Source organism: Artibeus jamaicensis, unplaced genomic scaffold (genome assembly GCF_021234435.1).
Source record: "Artibeus jamaicensis isolate MK-2021 breed Jamaican fruit bat unplaced genomic scaffold, CSHL_Jam_final scaffold_916, whole genome shotgun sequence".
Classification (NCBI taxonomy): Eukaryota; Metazoa; Chordata; class Mammalia; order Chiroptera; family Phyllostomidae; genus Artibeus; species Artibeus jamaicensis.
Window position 1 is genome coordinate 42,551,090 of NW_026522059.1, and position 18,407 is coordinate 42,569,496.

The window sequence follows — 18,407 nt, forward strand, 5'->3', positions numbered from 1 at the left end:
AGGGACTCTGGCTGAGCTGGGGCCTGAGCTGGACTCACTCGACACACTTTTTCTGTGCCGTGTGTGTGTGGAATGCATGGCAATAATTTGAAGTCTAGAAAATGCATTCAAGTAGGTGCCCCGGCACTCTATTTCAGGATTCTCGATTAGAGGTGTAAAAGGGAAATAATACCGGGGAAGTTTTCAGAGAGTTCTAACTTGATTACTGATTTTCTGACAACTCTTACTGACAAGTAGTTGAGATACTGAAGAAAGGTGGGGGCAACCTGGCTGAATTCTTTGGGTCCTCTCTGTAACTGAAGGTGATTTTACCCTCATCATTTAGCCTCAATGATTTACCATCATTGAAGATGACTTTTCTAAAACTCCTCATATATTACTGCCCTGGTGTGTTTCTCTAAAAGTTGAATGGGAGAGAGGCACAGAATTCAGGGCCCAGGAGGACTGACTCTTGAGTGTCAGGAAAGGGCTTAGAGGTAGTTTAGATGTGACATTGTCAGGGAACCAGGGGCCCAGGCAGCTACCACAGTGACTGTCTAGGCTGGGACTGTCATTAAAGACTTCTAGCTCCTCAGCTGGAACTTACAATAATTTTTTCATCATTCTAACAATATATATAGTTAATAGGTGAATTGCTGATGATTCAGAAATTAATAAACCTTAACATTTTTGAAAAACCACCTGTTTTAACTAAAATCACTGTTCACTTTAACACTGAAAAATACAGGAAATAAAATCCTAAGTTTACATTGGACTAAATTAATGAAAATAGTCCAATGAATTCCAATAGTAAAATGCTATTTTTTTTAAAAAGTCAGACAATTAGCTCTTTTAAGTTTCTGGTTTTTTAAGTTTCTCTTTTATGGCTACAATTTACATGTATTCAAGGAAAACATAAAAATGGTCAGCCTGTACATTTTTCATTTGACCTATTATTGAGAGAGGTAGTTAGGTAAGGATATCACTCGTGATGGTTTTTTGATTTTTTTAATGATACAAAGATGGAAGGATTGTGGAACAAGTTGCCAGGAGCCCTGGGTTATAGTCAGAGGTTTTAGGCTTTTTAAACCTCAGTTTCAACATTTGTAAACTGGAGATATTTTGTAGTTATGGGGAAGATCAAAAGCCGATTACATGTGTGAAAGCAAGCACTAAACCGAAGTGAGCTGCCGAAAACCTGAAGTGTGCCTGCTGTCACACTTGATTCTTCCAATGAAGGAAATTTTGAAGTGTGGATATTAGATTTCTAAAAGTTACTATAGTTTACATTTAAGGTTATCATATATCCGGAGTTTTATGAAGATACTCTCCTTAATCTGCTTGGTATTAAATGGCTATCCTTAATTGATCAAAATGTGTACTTGAAATCACTCTTCCGAAGCAACCGTTAGATCAGACCTATACTACCGGAGGGAGATGACAAAGTGTCTCGGTGGAGTCGCCTTCTGCCCCAAGGATGGCGGCCGTGTGCCCTGCAGGACGTGGTAGGGGGGCTGCTGGGAGAGCAGATGGCCGGGCGTCCTTGAAGGAGGCATGTGGAGCCAGAGCTCTGCAGCCAGCTGTCCCTGAAAAGCCTCGTCCTGGAGGCGAGTCGGGTCACCTTACAGCCGGCCAGCAGCCACAAATGGTGCCCCTTATGGCAGGGGAGGAAAAGGAACAAAAACCGCCTTTGAAAAAACCTAGCATGGTCTATCACTCTATTCATGCCAACTGAGAATAATATTTCCTTTTGCCTACTTAATGGAATGGAGGAGTTACCCTCGGTAACCGGGAGGTGGCTTCCCCAGTGCAGGTGTGGAAGAACCTGCAATGAAAAGGGGGCACTCTCGACGTTAGCATTCCTAGTCAGTGGGCGGAAATACCTTAGAAGAAGTTATCAAAATCATAATCCTTTTCTTTTAAAGGAAACATAAAAGTGGAATTGAAGAAATGAAAGCTAGAAGACATATAGTCTCCTTAAGTGTCTATAGTTATTTATTACTCAACAAATAACCACAGACTGTGTGCTGGACACTCTGAGGGAGACAGAATGCCTGCAGCATGAATCCTTTATTAAAAGACTTCGCAGTCTAAGACTGCAAATAAAATGCACACTTTCATGTGTGGTAATAGGTCATAACCAGAAATCCAATCAAATGACAGTATTCTCCCTAGTGTAACAGATTTGGGCCTGACTAGCAAGCTCTTTATTTAAATGTCACAAAGCAGTACTTTACTTGTAGTGACTTGAATGTTTAAATGACTAAAAGTGCCTCAGTTGCAGTTCATCGTTCTGTTATTTCAGGCGTACAAGTGGTACGAGCTTGGGCACCAGCGGGGACACTTTGCGTCTGTTTGGCAGCGCTCCCTCTACAATGTGAAGGGACTGAAAGCCCAGCCCTGGTGGACTCCGAGAGAGACGGGCTACACGGAGTTAGTGAAGGTGAGTGTTGAGTCAGCCTCTATCCTCACCAAATCGCTGGCTGCTTCCTGCTCCAAATCAGGGTGCTTCTCAGGCAGAGGCATGTCAGGGAGGAGGTAGATTTTACCTCCGGTGTCATTAGCCGAAAGTTCAGTCGAGATGATCAAGAAAGGAATTTTTCTTAAAGAGCAGTTCTCACACACTTTGGCTGAAGGATTCCTTCACACTCTTACAAATTATTGCACACCCAAGGTGTGTGTGTGTGTGTGTGGCAGGTTATGGCTATCAATATAATTATCAGAAATTGAAACTGAAGAAATGTAATAATTATTTGTGAATTCTTGAAAGTTAAAACAACTCCATTACACATTAATATAAATAATTTCTCAAAAAGTGACTATATCTTCTAAACAAAAAAATGTAGTGAGAAGATTGGAATTGCTCTTGTATTTTTATAAATCCCTTTGGCATCTGGCTGAACAGAAGACAGGGATTCCCCTGTCGGCTTCACGCTCACACGCTGGAGTGCCGAAGTCGTCTCCTTTATGCGCTAGATGGGCGTCAGTGGTCTGGCCTAAGGATCCCACTGCCATCTGTGCATTATTCACGTGAGAAACAACATTCTGCCTTTTAAACAGCTGATACTGCGTCTGGACTATGTGTTTTCCAGCTCTCCCATTGCCAGTGGATATTTACTAGGTGTCCTACAAATTTAACTCAATGCTGACACCATCTCCCTGGAGATAACATCGTGTTCCTCAGTCCCACAAGACAGCCCCATATCAGACACCAGTCACGAGTCCAGGTTGTCACCTGTGCTTCTGACCAACTGGCTGTACATCAGAGGTTCCCACAAGCCCTTCATTGGATTCAGTTAACATGCTAAAATGGCTCACTCAGAAACAGTCACTTAGGTTTACTCGTTTTTTTAAGAGGGATTTATAAAGGATGATGATGAACAGCCAGATGAAAAGGTACACAGGGCAGGTCTCGAAAGGTCTGAGGGCAGGAGCTTTTGTCCCCATGGAACAGGGTATGACATCCTGTTGGTATTTGGATTCTTCCCCCCAATCCAGTAGCTCATCACATCTTGACATCCAAGAGTGGTGGGTGGGCGGGCCTGGAAGCTCTAACCCTCTAATCATTTGGTCTTTTTGGTAATCAGACCCATCCTGAGACTATCAATCTAGGAGTCCATCCTAAGTCACCTCATCAACATAATGTCAGGTGTATTCCGGGAGCTTCTAATGAATGACAAAGAAACTCCTATAGCTCAGGAAATTCCAAGGCTTTCAGGGGCTCTGTGCCAAGAACCTGGGAGGAAGACCAAATATGCATGCTATTATTATACCACAGGCCGCCCCTAGTGGTTGGATCCCTTTAAACAAAAGGGTTAAGACAGCTAATAGACATTGGTGCATGTTGGAGTCCCATTCATTCATTAATGATTAGTCCATCATCATATCATATGAGTGGCCCAGGGCAAGGCCACTCAAGTTCCCAGGCCTCTGTGGATCTGGTAGGAGTGGTCTCAGCAATAGGTGTCTTTTCCCTTTCAGACATCTGGTACAATTGAGGTAAGAGACAATATCATCTCTTGTTCTAAGCCTCTTTTGAGGTGTTGATATATATTGGATTTCCCTCCTTACATAACCCATTTGTCCATTCCCTTCCCTTCAGCTGCTACTCCTGCTTTTCTTCATTTATACTCAAACTTTTCCACCTTTGGAAGGGATGTTGGGTTTGGCCACTGTGCTGGTCTGGATTTTAGGCAGCAGTACTGGTCTAGCAAGTGCCTCCCCCTCTGTCCACTCCCATTCAGATAAGGTCAGCTGAGCCAGGGGCAGAACCAGTGGGCTGTTTCTCCTGCATTCACCGCTGGGAGAGGTGAGGAGGCAGAAGCAAGAGTGACCAAGCCTGACGAATTTGGAATCTGGGTGTTGGATATATGGGGGTTTCTCACACTGTTCTCTCAGTCTTTAGATAAATATTTTACATTTCTTCAAACTTTTGTTTGTTAAAGAATATCTTAAATAAAATATGTCTATAAGACTTACAAGATTTTACTAATTAATTTGGTCTACTTGGGGGAAAGAAGAGTTTCTATGAGGTATCTGTGTACTTACATTGAATGTAACTTACCTGACCATGTTTATTCTGTATTTCATTGTAATAACACACTATATAATCATCATAAACAAATTGTGATCCATGATTTTCATCATAGTCCAATGCAGAGTAGGCTGCCACCAGTGAGCCTTTGGATGTTTTGTAAATCGGAAGCCACAGTGTGGTGGCAGTGGGCATGGACCGATTTAAAGAGGTTCTCTATCCAAAGCAGAAATAGTGTGGGAGAAATATCTCCCTCAATAAGTGCACTACATTTAACATTGTCAGTGATTCTTTTCTTTGTAACACTCTATCCTGTCTCAGATAGTATCACACCGAGCCCTTCTGATTCCCTCTCCACTAGCTAATCTTCTTCTCTTCATCTTTTTTGTAAGTACATTTCTCCACTGTAGATAGATTTCAGGATACTTTCCAATTCCAGTCACAGAAATGTGGCGTGAATCTGGCTGACACCAAGGACTTCGACTGACTCACATGCGGGAAGCCTGGCAGCAGGGCAAACCTCAGGGGCAGCGGCGCCGGGGGAAGATTTTCCAGTCTCTGTGCTCCCTCCTTGGTCAGCTGTGTCCTCGTGAGAGCTTTCTACAAGGGAACTGCCAGCAGAAACTGGAATGAGGGTTGGAGAGTATTTGGAGGCTTCGTAACATTGTTCGGCCACCACGCCATCCCTAACGCCTTCTAGAAACCTCTGAGCAGCTCCTGTCCTGTGGGTCAGAACCACGTCACCTGGGTACGCACAGTGACAACAGTCTGAGAAGGCAAGTAGCTCACAACACGCTGAGGCAACCAGTGTCCAGCAGGAAAAAGAGTGTCCTCACCATCAAGCAGGGAACAAAAATTTTTCCTTCTGTCTGACTGAGCCAATTTAAGTCACATTTCCCCTCTGGATGAATTATTGCCAAGGGGCTATGAGATTTTCTTTAAAACAACAGATCAACCCCTGGAGCCGGGGAACAGTCATATTCCTGTGCCTTCAGTGGGTGACTTGCTGGAGGGTGAGCATCTGAACTGGATTAGGGCTCTGTTAGGAACGAGAAAGAGACACGTGGATGCTTGGGAGGCGACCTAGTTGCTCAGTGGCCTGGCTGACTGTGGACCTGCTCTCAGGCCCAAACATTGTTCTCTGTTCTCTCTTTCTTGTGGTTCATTTCTAAGAAATCTCTTCTGCTCTAGTTCAAATGCTCTTAAAATTTCTACCAAAGCTATGCTTCCCAAATAGGCTTCTCACTTTATTTATTCTCTCCAACTGCATAGCAACATTAACATTCAATGTGAAAATTAATTCTCTGTCCAATCCCATGATACATTCCTTTCCATCTTTGTGGTTTTGACTCAGGATTCAGCCTTACTCTAAATTCTAGGTTTATGACTCTGTCCTGATCTCTTACCACCGCACTGTGCTACCTTTAATTCAGCCCAAATCTCTCCTCCCACCAGAGGATACTTTCTTCCCTAGGATAGTTTCTCCTCCTTTACCCTTCTCCCTTTTCCTTTTCTCCTGTCCCCTTCACATCTAATTCCCATTTCTCCTTCACATGTTAGAAAAGTTGTTATTTCTTTCAGGATGATAACTTAGAGGTCCTTCTTTACATGTGTTCAAAGGCACCTTGTACATCCTTTTTAAACACTAACACAGTGTCCTAACAGCCCCTTTAGTTCTCCAGAGCCCCATGAGATCACACGTGCTATGAGGGTGGACCGCATCTGTCAGCACTAGTACAGGACTAGCACCGTCTGATGCATGAGAGGCACTTGCAAATGAGGTCTGTTGTATGAGCTCCTATAAACTCTGTTTTCTTGAGTTGTTTCATAGGAGTGTCAGAAATCCCAGGAACATAAAAATCTTATTACTTAGCCTTTCTCACATACAAGCAGTCGGCACAGTGGCATCCTTCTTGGCCTTCCCTGAATGTGGGGGGAATTCTCTTTACTTCCACTGCCGTGGGAAAGAAAGGACTGTAGAAGGGAAAGATCCCCTCTGCCTGCCATTTCAGGAGCAGGAAACAAGGGCTTTCTTTTCTAGACATTGCTGCTGCCTAACAGGGAAGATATGTACAATGTTCAGAGCATCTGTTGAAACTTCAAGCATATAATTGCTTATAAAATATTGGGTCATGGAGCAGGATTTTGGAATGGTAGAAAGAATATTTTATAAATCTAATCCTTCATAAAAGCAATGAAAATGCCAAGAAAAATGATCAAAATCCACTTTTCCAGAACTCATACATTATCTAAAGATGTGTAACTATCCGAGAAACATTGCTCAAGAAAGTCTGCTCAACCTCCATGAGAACGGCAGGATTCGTGAGAAAGTAACTTGACTTACTCCCACCCACCCCTCCCCAGCTCCAACACTGCGTGGCAGGCTGGCATCTCACAGCACTGGCTGTGAAGACCAGCCCTGCAGGCCTCCCTGGCAGCAGACCAGGGAGGGAGCACCGCCCAGAGCTCCACATGCAGTGCGTGGCCAGTGTTGGATCTGCCTCCGGCTGTGTGGAAAGCCCCATGCTCAGGACATCATCGTTCTTTGACCTCACTCAGAAGTAAAGCTCTGTCCCAGTCTGTTAGATGAAATGGTCAGTGGTAGTTTTTGTTTGTTTTTTAAATACCACAGCTGCTCAAGACAGCTGTACCAATTGGGGCAAACAAGAACCTGGAACATAAACTTCACCGGAGAAGGTGGTAACATCTGTAGAACACTCCCTTCGGCACACGCAGAATGCTCCATCTTCTCAGGGACACACCAAACTTTCTTTAGGACATACCATGTGCTGGGCCAATAAAAAAGGTTCCAAACAACCTACAAGTATTGAAGTACTGGAAAATGAAGCCGTTCTCTAACCACAGGGGAATGAAATCCAAAATCATTAACCAGAAGAAAGTTGAGAAATTCACAAACGTGAAAATTAAACAGCAGGGTCTTAAGTAGCCAATGAGTCAAAAATGAAATCACAAGAGAAATTAGAAAGTACTTGGAGATGAATGGAACAAAACCACTTACACAGCAGAACTTATAGGATGCGGCTGCAGCAGTTCTGAGAAACGTATACCTGTTAACGCCTACATTTTTAAAAAAGAGAATGATTATAAAATAATCCAATGGTTTTACTTCAAGAAGATAACGTAGCAGAGCAAAACAAACCCAAAGCAAGCAGAATAAAGATTACAGTGGCTATAAATGAAATAGTGAAGAGAAAAACAATAAAGAAAATTAATAAAATCAAAATTTGCTTCTTTAAAAATTATTTGACAAACTGTTAGCCACGATGACTAATAATAAAAAAAGAGTAAAGACTCAAATTGTTCAAATCTGGAATGAAAGAAGAGATACCACTACTAAATTTACAAAACTTAAAAAATTATAAGGGAATAGTATGAACAACTACATGCTAATAAATTAGATAACCTAGGTGAAATGGATAAACTATTAGAAAGCCACAAGCTGCCCTGGCTGCTGTAGCTCAGTGGATTGAGTGCGGGCCTGGGAACCAAAGGATCGCAGTCTGATTCCCAGTCAAGGCACATGCCTGGGTTGCAGGCCAGTCCCCAGCAGGGGATGCACCAGAGGCAACCACACATTGATATTTCTCTCCCTCTTTCCTTCCCTTCTCCTCTAAAGATAAAGAAATAAAATCTTAAAAAAAAAGAAAACCACAATCTACTGAAACTGACTCATAAAGAAATAGAAAATCTAACTACACTTACAACAAATAAAGAGATTACATGTTAGTTTGAAAGCTTCTCTCAAAAATAAATCTAGGCTCAGATTTTTTCCATTGGTAAATTGTATCAAATATTTAAATAACAATTAATGTCAGTTCTTCACAAACTTCCAAAAAATGAAAGAGGAGGGAAAATTTACTGACTCATTTTATGAGCTGGTGTCATCTTGATACCAAAACCTGACAAAGATATAACAGAAGGAGAAAACTGTAGACCAATAGCACTTATGAATATAGACACAAAAACCTTCAACAAAACATTAGCATACTGACCCCAGCAGCATATAAAATGGATTCTGTACCATGACCAAGCAGAACGTTTGGGGGAATGCAAATATAAATCAATCAATATAATAAACCATATTATTAGAATAAAGAATTAAAAATGCATGATCATTTTATTAGGCTGAAAAGACATTTAACAACATTGAAAACTTTTATGATTAAAAATATGTATATAACACTAGCAATCTAAAAACAGCATCTACAAAAACCTATAGACACCATCATACTTAATGATAAAAGATTAAAAGGAAGAAGTAAGATTATTTATATTTGCAGATGACATTTTGTATACAAAAAATCCTAAGGAATTTGCCAAAAAATCTATTAGAACTAATAATGGTTTGTCAAGGCTGCAGGGTACAAGATAAATGTATTAAAATCAATTGCCTTTTTTTTTACATGAGCAAACAAACACTCCCATGATGAAATTAAGAAAACAATTTCATTTGCAATAGCATCAAAAAATAATAAAATACTGTATTATTTTGGTAGGAATGCCATAACAAAATACCACATGTACTAAGTAGCTTAAATAATAAAAATTTATCATTATATAGCTCTGGAGGCTGGAAGTCCAAGATCAAGGTGCTGGCTGTGCAGTTCCTTTTGAGAACCCCTAAGGAATCTGCCCAGCCCTCTCTCCTGGCTTCTGGTGGTTTCATGGCAATTATTGGAGTTTGTGCCTTAGAGATTTTGCCATCATTTTCACATGGCATTTTCCGTGTGTGTGTGTGTGTGTGTGTGTGTGTGTGTCTCCAAATTTTCCTTTCTTCTAAGGACACTGGTCATATTGAATTAGGATCCACCCCAATGTCCTCATTGTAACTTGATTACTTCTGTAAACAACTTATCTCCAAATAAGGTCACACTGTCTGGTACTGGGGGTGAGGACTTCAGCACATAAATTGGGTGAGGGCACAATTTGACCTATAGCATATACTGAAGAATAAATTTTAGAAAGTCTTATTGGAGGAAACTTTAAGATATCTAAATAAATAGAAACACATCTCATGTTTATGAATCAGAAAACTTAATGCTGTTAAGATATCAATACTCTCCAAATTGACCTGCAGTTTCAATACAATCTTGATCAAAATTCTATATGGCAGGTTTTTTGTTATTTACTTTTTGTTTTTTTTTAACAAAATTTGACAAACTGATCCTAAAATTTCTATGATAACACAAGGGACCCAAAATAGTCCAAACAGTGTTTTGGAAAAGAACCAAGTTGGAGGACTCACACTTTCCAACTTCAAAACTTATTGCAAAGCAACAGCAATCAAGGCAGTGTGATACTGCTATAAAAATAGACGTATAGATCAGTGGAAAATAATAGAAAGTCCAGAAATAAGCCCCGACATTTATGATTAATTAACTTTTGACGAAGGTGCCAAGATGATGCAATGGGGGAAGAATTGTCTTTTCACAGATGGTGCTGGGGCAGCTGGAGACCCACATGAAAAATAATGAAGTTACCTCGTACTTTAAAAATACAAGAAGAAGAACTCGAGAGGGAAGTAGACCTGAATGCAAGACACAAACTATAAAACGCTTACAAAAAAAACAGAGAAGTAACTCATCTTAACATGGGGTTAGGTCGTTTTTTGGTTTTGTTTTTGTTTTTTTAATATGACACTGAAAGTCCAAGTGACAAAAGACAAGATAAATAAATTGAATTTCCTCAAGACTTTAACTCTTGTGCTTCAAAAGACCTGATCAATAAAGTAAAAATAAAACCCACAGAATGAGAGGTAATATTTGCAAGTTGTATATCTGACAGAAGACTTGTATCTAGAATATAAAAAGAACTCTGATAACTCAATTATGTAGAGACAAATAACCCAATTGAAAAATGGGAGAAGGATTGGCATAGTCATTTGTTCAAAGAAGATACATGAAGGGCCAAGAAGCACATAAAAAGATGCTCAACATCATTCATCACTAGGGAAACGCAAGTCAGAACCACAGTGCAATACCCCTTAACACCCACTAGGATGGCTATAATCAAAAAGGGGAACAGTAGTGAGTGTTGCCAAGTATGTGGAGCAATTGGAAACCTCAGCCACTGCTGGTGGGAATGTAAAGCGGTGCAGCCAGTTTGGGAAATAGTTTGGCAGCTAAACACAGAGTTACCACATAGCCCACCAGGTCTACTTCTAGGTATATATTCAAGAGAAATGAAAACTTAAGTTCATATAAAAACATGTACAGGAATGTTCATAGCAGAAGTACTCATAAAAGCAAAAAAGTGGGAAGAACCAGATGCCTATCTAAATGATGGATGAGCGAATGAACAAAACGTGGTATATCTGAACACAATGGCAATTTAATAAATGAAGTGCTGAGACATGGTACAACATGGGCAAGCCTTGAAAACATGCTCAGTAAAAGAAGCCACACTCAAAGTCCACGTGTTACATAATTCTGTTTGTATGAACTGTCCAGATGAGGCAAGTTCAATTGAGACAGAAGCAGATTGATGATTGATAGGGACTGAGCAGATGGGGTGAGGAGGGGTGATCGCTACTGTCTAAGGAGTTACTTTTCGTTCTGATGAAAACTTTCTAGAATTAAGTGGTGTTGATAGTTGCACAATTCTGTGCATGTACTAAAAACCAATGAAGTATAAAAGTTATGTGAGTACATTTTATGGCATGTAAAGTGTATCTCATAAGTCTGTTAAAAAATGGAAAACTGTGATATATAGAGGTATAGCTATATAGCTATAGATATATTATAGTTCAAGCATGTTAAAAATAAACAGGTTTCTGGAGGTTGATGAAATTCTCATCATCAGTAAGGTGATACAGTGACGCTCAGGCTGCACAGCCACACGGCTGGGTTTTGGGTTTCGGTCCATCCCTTCCCGGTTGTGTCCCATTGGGCAGAACGTCTTTGTACTTCAATTTCATTGTCCATGAGTTGCCTGTGGAAATAGTACTTGCTCCATGGTTGTTGTTTGTTTATTTGTTTGTTTGTTTGTTTATTTATTTATATTATTTTTCATGTACAGTTCTCTATTTCTCCCACCCCAGCCCACCCCGCCCTGTGCTCCCCACCTCCCTCCCATTTCCACCCCCCTTAGTTATTGTCCCTGTGTCCTTTATACTTGTTCCTCTAAATCCCTCCCTTTTCTCCCCTTAAATTCCCTTCCCTCTCCCCTCTGGTCACTGTCCCCTTGTTCTCTATTTCAGTGTCTTTGTTTCTTTTTTGCTTGCTTGTTTGTTTTGTTGTTTATTTAATAAGTGGTAAGTGCCTAATAAATATTAGCTGTTGTTATAATGATTTGTAGTTTTAGTTTATTATCGTCTTGTTTTAATAGGAAAATATTGTCTAGTTTCTAAAGCGTATTTTGGAAACCCAGTTTTGAAGTATTATATAGTATTCAAGTAACAAAACAGTTATTCATTACATACCTCCAGTTTGCAGTCCATGCACTGAGAACTTTGTGTGTAATACTAATCTTTACAGGTCTGCAAGATAGGCATTTACTGTGCCCACTTATACATTAGTAAAGTGAGGATTAGCAAAATTAATAAGTTTGCTCAAGGTCCCATATTTAATATGACAGGACTCGGATTTGAACTGAGGTCTCCATGCTCTCAAAGTCCATACCCTCAGTAGTATCCCACTATGCCCACCCCTGAGTTGCTAACTTAATAACGTTTGCCCTTGCGTCTCACGTGCTTCTTTTTCGGAATTCCATTTCCCTGACTTATTTGTCAGCCCTGCCTGTCGTAAGCTCTGCTTTATTTAAAAAGAAAAGCAAGGCTTGGAAGTTAATTGCAGTGTTCTCAGCAGCATGGAATCCGACAGCATGGGACACTGAGTGTTTAGAACTCAGTGCTTTGCAATTGTAAAGTTAGCTTTACTTTGCTAACTACCTTTACTTGCAGAAATATTAATATTGTATCTGCTTAGGACTTTTTAAAAAATTTATTTTAAAGTGATCAACCACTTGTCAGTAATGACTATGACAAGAGAGAGCCTGCCATGTTAGACATCCAAGGGCCCATGACCATTTAGTTGACAGACGCTTGCACAAGAAGATTTTCCTCCATTTTCAAATGACAGATTTGAATATTATGAATCATGGATCATCAGTCAGGCATTAACATCTTAAAGTGGAATTCTAAATCTGGTAGCTGCAGTGTTTGGCCAAAATCCTTTTAGGATTATTACCCAGACTCTGCCTTTTATGTAACAATTAACTACCATGGGTAGTACATTTTCATTTAAATTATCCTCATTGTGTGTTCCAGGGAGATGTAAAGTGCAGTTTTCTTGAAGGCATGAGATAATGTTCAGTAAAATTCATCATCTGCGTTTTTCCCCTATGTTGAATTGTATTGTTCCCCCTCATGTAGTTTGCAGTTTGGCGACTCTGTGCACTGGGGGTATTAAAAGGCTATGCAACTCAACAGAAAAAAAATTTAGAGAAAAATATTCAAGTTGGGTTTTCTCTTTTAGGCATATTCTCATTAAAATTGAGTAGGTTGTTGCCCAAATCACAAATATCAAAGCCCTAAGTGCCTTGGGTGTATTTAATCTAGAAATTGAGACAAAAATGAATTAAAGTCTTTGCTAAGATAGAAATAGAAAAGAGAAAAGAAATCTCTTCTAGAGAGAGAAGGACCACCATACCTTAAGAATTTGCTTTTCCCTTTTTGAGATTATTTTTAAATCATTTTTTATTGTTATTCTGTTGCAGTTGTCCCATCTTTCCCCCTTTGACTCCTCCACCCATCCTACCCCCCACAGTCAACTCCCACACTGTTGTCCTTGTCCATGGATCATTCATAAATGTTCTTCGTCTAGATCCTTCCTCTTCTTTCCACCATGATTGCCCTCTGCCCTGCCCTCTAACAAAATAAACTAACAAACAAAATAGAACCACAGGCATGGAGACATGAAACAGACTGAAAGTGACCGGAGATGATTTGTTGACCCACCGTATTCCATGGTGAAATTGAATGTAAATATGCATGCAGAGGAAGTGCTGTGGAAACACCAAAAATGCAACAGCAAGAGCAACTGAAAACCATCGTTTAAACCATCCCTTTTGTATTAGTTTTTCCTGCTACTTGACCCTTTTTTTAATTCACCACTGGGTAAAAGAAAAACTCTTGTATCCTCTGAGTGTGTTAGAGCAGCTGCTCTGATATAAACAAATTGTGTCACAGATAAGTTTCCTTTCTTCCTATTTTAGTTTTATTACAGATGGGGAAGTGCCCTGTAATATTTTGCCAATGGTGTGACACAGTACTTGAGAATGATTGATCAGAATCATATGCTAACTGTCATTTTCCTTCAGATTGGCTTTGATTAAGTAAGAAATCCATTGCGGCAGTTTTGCTGTGGCACAGCGCATGCCAAGGGCTGCCCCTGGGACCACCTGGCTGGCTGCAGGCAGGAAAGTGGTAAATTTCATTAGCAATTAGTGAAAATTTTTCAGTGAGAACATAGCTTGAGAGCTCACTAACCTTGGGGAAAGAACACATCACTTAGGCTCTATGAGTTCTATACAGATTAAGAGACTTCTGGCTAAGATGAAGGTAAACACACTTTGCCTCCAGGCAAAACTATAGCAAAAATTACAACTAAACTACAGAGCAAACATTGCCCAGATTTATCAGAAAATCAAACTGTATGGAAGTCTGACAACCAAGGATTTAAAGAAGCTGTATTCATCCAGATGGATGCCTTTTCTACAGCAGGCCACACTACTAAGACAGAAAGTCAAAGCAGCTCTACAGAATATGGAGAAACAACCACAAGCAGGCTGCCAAATTAAGGAGACAAAGAAATATGGCCACAATGAACGAATAGAACAAAACTCCAGAGAAAGAACTAAATGAAGTAGAGATAAAGAACGTCTCAGATGCAGAGTTCAAAACACTGGTTATCAGGATGCTCAAAGAAATCATTGGGTATAGAAAAACATAAAAAAGACCCAAGCAGAAATGAATATTGCATTAAGTGAAATAAAGAAAAATCTACAGGGAACCAACAGTGGAGGAAATGAAGCTGGGATTCATATCAACAATTTGAAACATAACAAAGGAAAAAAGCATTCAATCAGAACAGCAAGAAGAAAAAAGAACTAAAAAAAAACAAGAATAGAATAAGGGGTCTCTGGGACATCTCCTCACACATCAACATCAGAATCATAGGGGTGCCAAAAGAAGAGAAAGAGCAAGAAATTGAAAACTTATTTGAAAAAAATAATGAAAGAAAACTTTCCTAATTTAGTGAAGTAAATAAACATTCAAGTCCAGGAAGTACAGAGCCCCAAACAAGTTAGACCCAAAGAGGCCCACACCAAGACACATGATAATTAAAATGCCAAAGGTTAAAATAAAGAATCTTAAAAGCAACAAGAGAAAAGCAGAGAGTTACCTACAAAGAAGTTCCCATAAGGCTGTCAGCTGATTTCTCAAAAAATATTTTGCAGGCTAAAAAGGACTGGCAAGAACTGTTCAAAGTGATGAAAAGCAAGGATTTACAACCTAGATTACTCCATCCAGCAAAGTTATCATTTAGAATGGAAGGGCAGCTAATGTGATTCCCAGACAAGGTAAAATTAAAAGAGTTCATCATCACTAAGCCATTATTCTATGAAATGTTAAAGGGAACTATATAGGAAAAAGATGAAAACTATGAACATTAAAATGGCAACAAATGCATAACTATCAACAACTGAATCTAAAAAACAACAAACAAGCAGAACAGGAACAGAATCATAAACATGGAAATCATCTGGAGGGTTATCAGCGGGGAGGGGGAAGGAGGAGAATGGAGGAAAGGGTACTGGGATTAAAAAGTGTAATTGGTAAGTACAATATAGGGGAGTGTTAAGAACAGTGTAGGAAGTAGAGTAGCCAAAGAACTTATATACATGACCCATTGACATAAACTAAGAAAGGGGATTGCTGGAGGGAGTGGGGGTACCAGGCAGAAAGGAGCAAAGGGGGAAATATTGGGACAACTATAATAGCAAAATCAATAAAATATATTTAAAAAAAGAAACCCATTATGTATGAATAACAACACCTGGACAAAAAATAAAAAAGAAGATAACATTGATAATGTTAAAAATTCAGCATTTCTAACTGTGTGATTAAATATTTGAATATTTTCCCTGAACTGCTTTTAAACGAAATGGATTGAGAAAGAAGAAAAAATTAAGCTGTAAAATAAGAGGATTAGCAATTTGATAGAAAAGTGGTAAGAATAAGAAAGTGCTGGAAGCAGTTCTTTAAGATTAGCATAATAGTTTAATCCTAGTTTTGTAAATCAAACTCTAAATGATTTGGATTCCAATGATACTGTCACTGAAAATGACCAAAATAACGGGAAGGGGGGCAGTTCTGAGAACTCAGGGAATCCGATGGTTCTGTGATTTAAAGCTGAACGCTTTTAAAACGGCCTGTAATTAGAAGCAGACTAGTTTTGTTTTCTGCTCTGATCCCTTGGGCAAGTCATTTCACCCATGAAAGCCTCGTTTTCTGTATCTCTAAGTATAAAATAATTACCACCATTTTGCTCTCCTTCAAGCTTTTGGTAAGGCTCAAAAGCAAAACAAAAAACTATAACAGAAACCCACCATCACGGGTGTTCCTGCGTGTTTAAACGTGAGCCCTTGATAAAACTCAATACTTTGTTAGTTCATAGGACAGGGCTACCCGTGACACCAGTTACTGCAGTAGCAGAAGAATAAAACATTTTGTTCTTCGAATTATTTCAAACTAAAAGGTGGTTTTTTTCTCTCAATGTGAAGTTAATGAGTTTTTAGTATTTCTGAATGTGAAAAAAAAAAGTGCCTAAAAACTGGCTTTATCCCTGGCTGTCTTTGGGAACTCACAGTACAGTGTTTGATATTTCAGAATAATTTCAAACTGGACCTGTAGGTTGGTCCTGCTTTTGCAGTTCCAAATGTTTGATTGGGTAGGTCAGGATCTATGGCTTATTATACACATACACACAGATTGATGCCTTAACTATTCATATGCACGTATACATTATAGATAATTTGCTTATTTGCTTATCAGTGATCTATTTCATGTATACACAGACAGAGCTTCCCTGACAGAATTTTAGCCCCTTGAGGTTAGGGACTCTGGGGGTGTTGCACATGGCTCTGTAGCTCCCTCAGGATATAGCTCAGCAAGCACACTGTTCACTTGCAGTCTCTCCTTTTACCTTCCTTTGACTGCAAATGTTGGCTGGTGTCCTCCAGTCCATGCTGTGGTCTGAGGACTATGGGTCCTTTGCTCTCTGAGTCCTAGAAGCTCAGGTTGGATGTTTCTCCTGAAACCTGGACTATATTTTCTCCTTTCTCCTGGAAAAAGAAACCCTGTTCTCCAGAACTCTTGTCTTACCCCAATGTTAGGTGCCTTGTTATCTTTTTCCTTCAGAACGGATAAGGAGTGACTAAATAACAAATGGACAATGGCCAAACCATACATAAAAATAGAACCTTGACCCACAGTCTGCACTGAACAGCTCAGGAAACCAACTCCTCATCTCCAGTAAATACCCCAGAAGCCAGCTGACTGTGAGTCAGATTTGCAGGAAGCCACATTGCTTTCTGGTGACAGTCTGGGAATCTAAACAGTAACCTATGTGTCCCCAAATTGGCCTAGACTTGATTAGTAACTAACAGCTTCCCTAATTTTTGTTCCTGCTTCCAACATAAGACCAACCAGAGAAAACCCAGTCTGCTTATCACGTAAGATGCCACTTCTGGTAAGCGCACTCACAGCTGCCCTCACCTCCGCCTCCAGACATGGGTGCTTCGGAAGCGTTTCTCTATAAAGCTTTCCTTCTTGTCTGCCAAAACACAGGCGATGGTGGCTGACTCCCTTGCTCTGGCAAGCTCTGAATAAGTAGCCTTTGCTTTTCCATTTGGTTGCTCTTTGTTTATTTCCATAATAAGAAATGTCAGATATTTTTCTTTACCAACTTGAAAAGCAGGATTTCTGATTCAAATACATTAGGACCAGCAAGAGATTGCTCCTTTAATGCTACTAACCTCCTAAAAGATGTTATTAAGATTATTACAAAGAGTTTTCTGTGAGGACATTAGACTCGCTATTGTGTTTGCTCTGATCTCCTAACTTAGCTCAGCACTCAGGGGACACCCCCAACCCCAGGTATCCTTTCTAAGGCAGAACATAATGCTACTCTGTCTTATCGTCATAGTGTAAACTATGGTATAGTCGTACTAAGGTGCCATTGTTATCAGTTCCTTCTAACTCCAATTTAATGCATAAACTTCATGTAGAATAGTCTTTGACCTCATGCATTTTCTTAATTTAGAGCCAGAACTTTTCAAGGTATATACACATCTCTGGGACTTTTGAAATGCCAATATCTGTATTTTCTTAATGCCTTAACCTAATCTTGTGTATGTTGATATGAGTTCTAAGACTAATATACATGTTTTTTGTCCACATGTTAAAAAGCGTAGCTCTTTCTGCCTTTTCCCTTGACTCTGTTTTATTTTGTGCCTATAAAATTCTTCTTACTTATTCCTGTGATGATGTGAATTTATTTCTGATCCTTTTCCATCTGCTGTTTGCTTTCTTTGCTGGAGCAAGTTCTACACTGAATCTGCATATGTGTTGGAGGCTGAGAGTGCCCCCCTAAATTCGTATGTTGAAGCCCTTGTCCCCCCAGTTCCTCAGAATGTAACTCTATTTGGAGAAAGGGCCTTGGAAGAGATATTTAAGTCAAAATGAGGCTGTTCCGGTGGGCCCTAATGCAGCCTGACTAGCGAGTGTCCTTATAAGAAGAGGAAGTTTGGACACACAGAAGGGTGGGTGAGCACAGAGAGGAAAGTACATGTGAGGACGGAGAAGATGGCC

General features: G+C 39.8%; 1 protein-coding gene across 6 annotated transcripts in view; it reads left to right on the forward strand.

Moving 5' to 3' along the window:
• ASPH (aspartate beta-hydroxylase) overlaps positions 1-18,407 on the forward strand; it is a 201,467-nt gene that overhangs the window by 154,688 nt on the left and 28,372 nt on the right. For all 6 annotated transcript variants that reach the window (XM_053661029.1, XM_053661030.1, XM_053661031.1 and 3 more), the window contains one exon: positions 2,285-2,422. In XM_053661029.1, the coding sequence (XP_053517004.1) occupies positions 2,285-2,422 (138 nt within the window). The remainder of the gene's footprint in view (positions 1-2,284; positions 2,423-18,407) is intronic.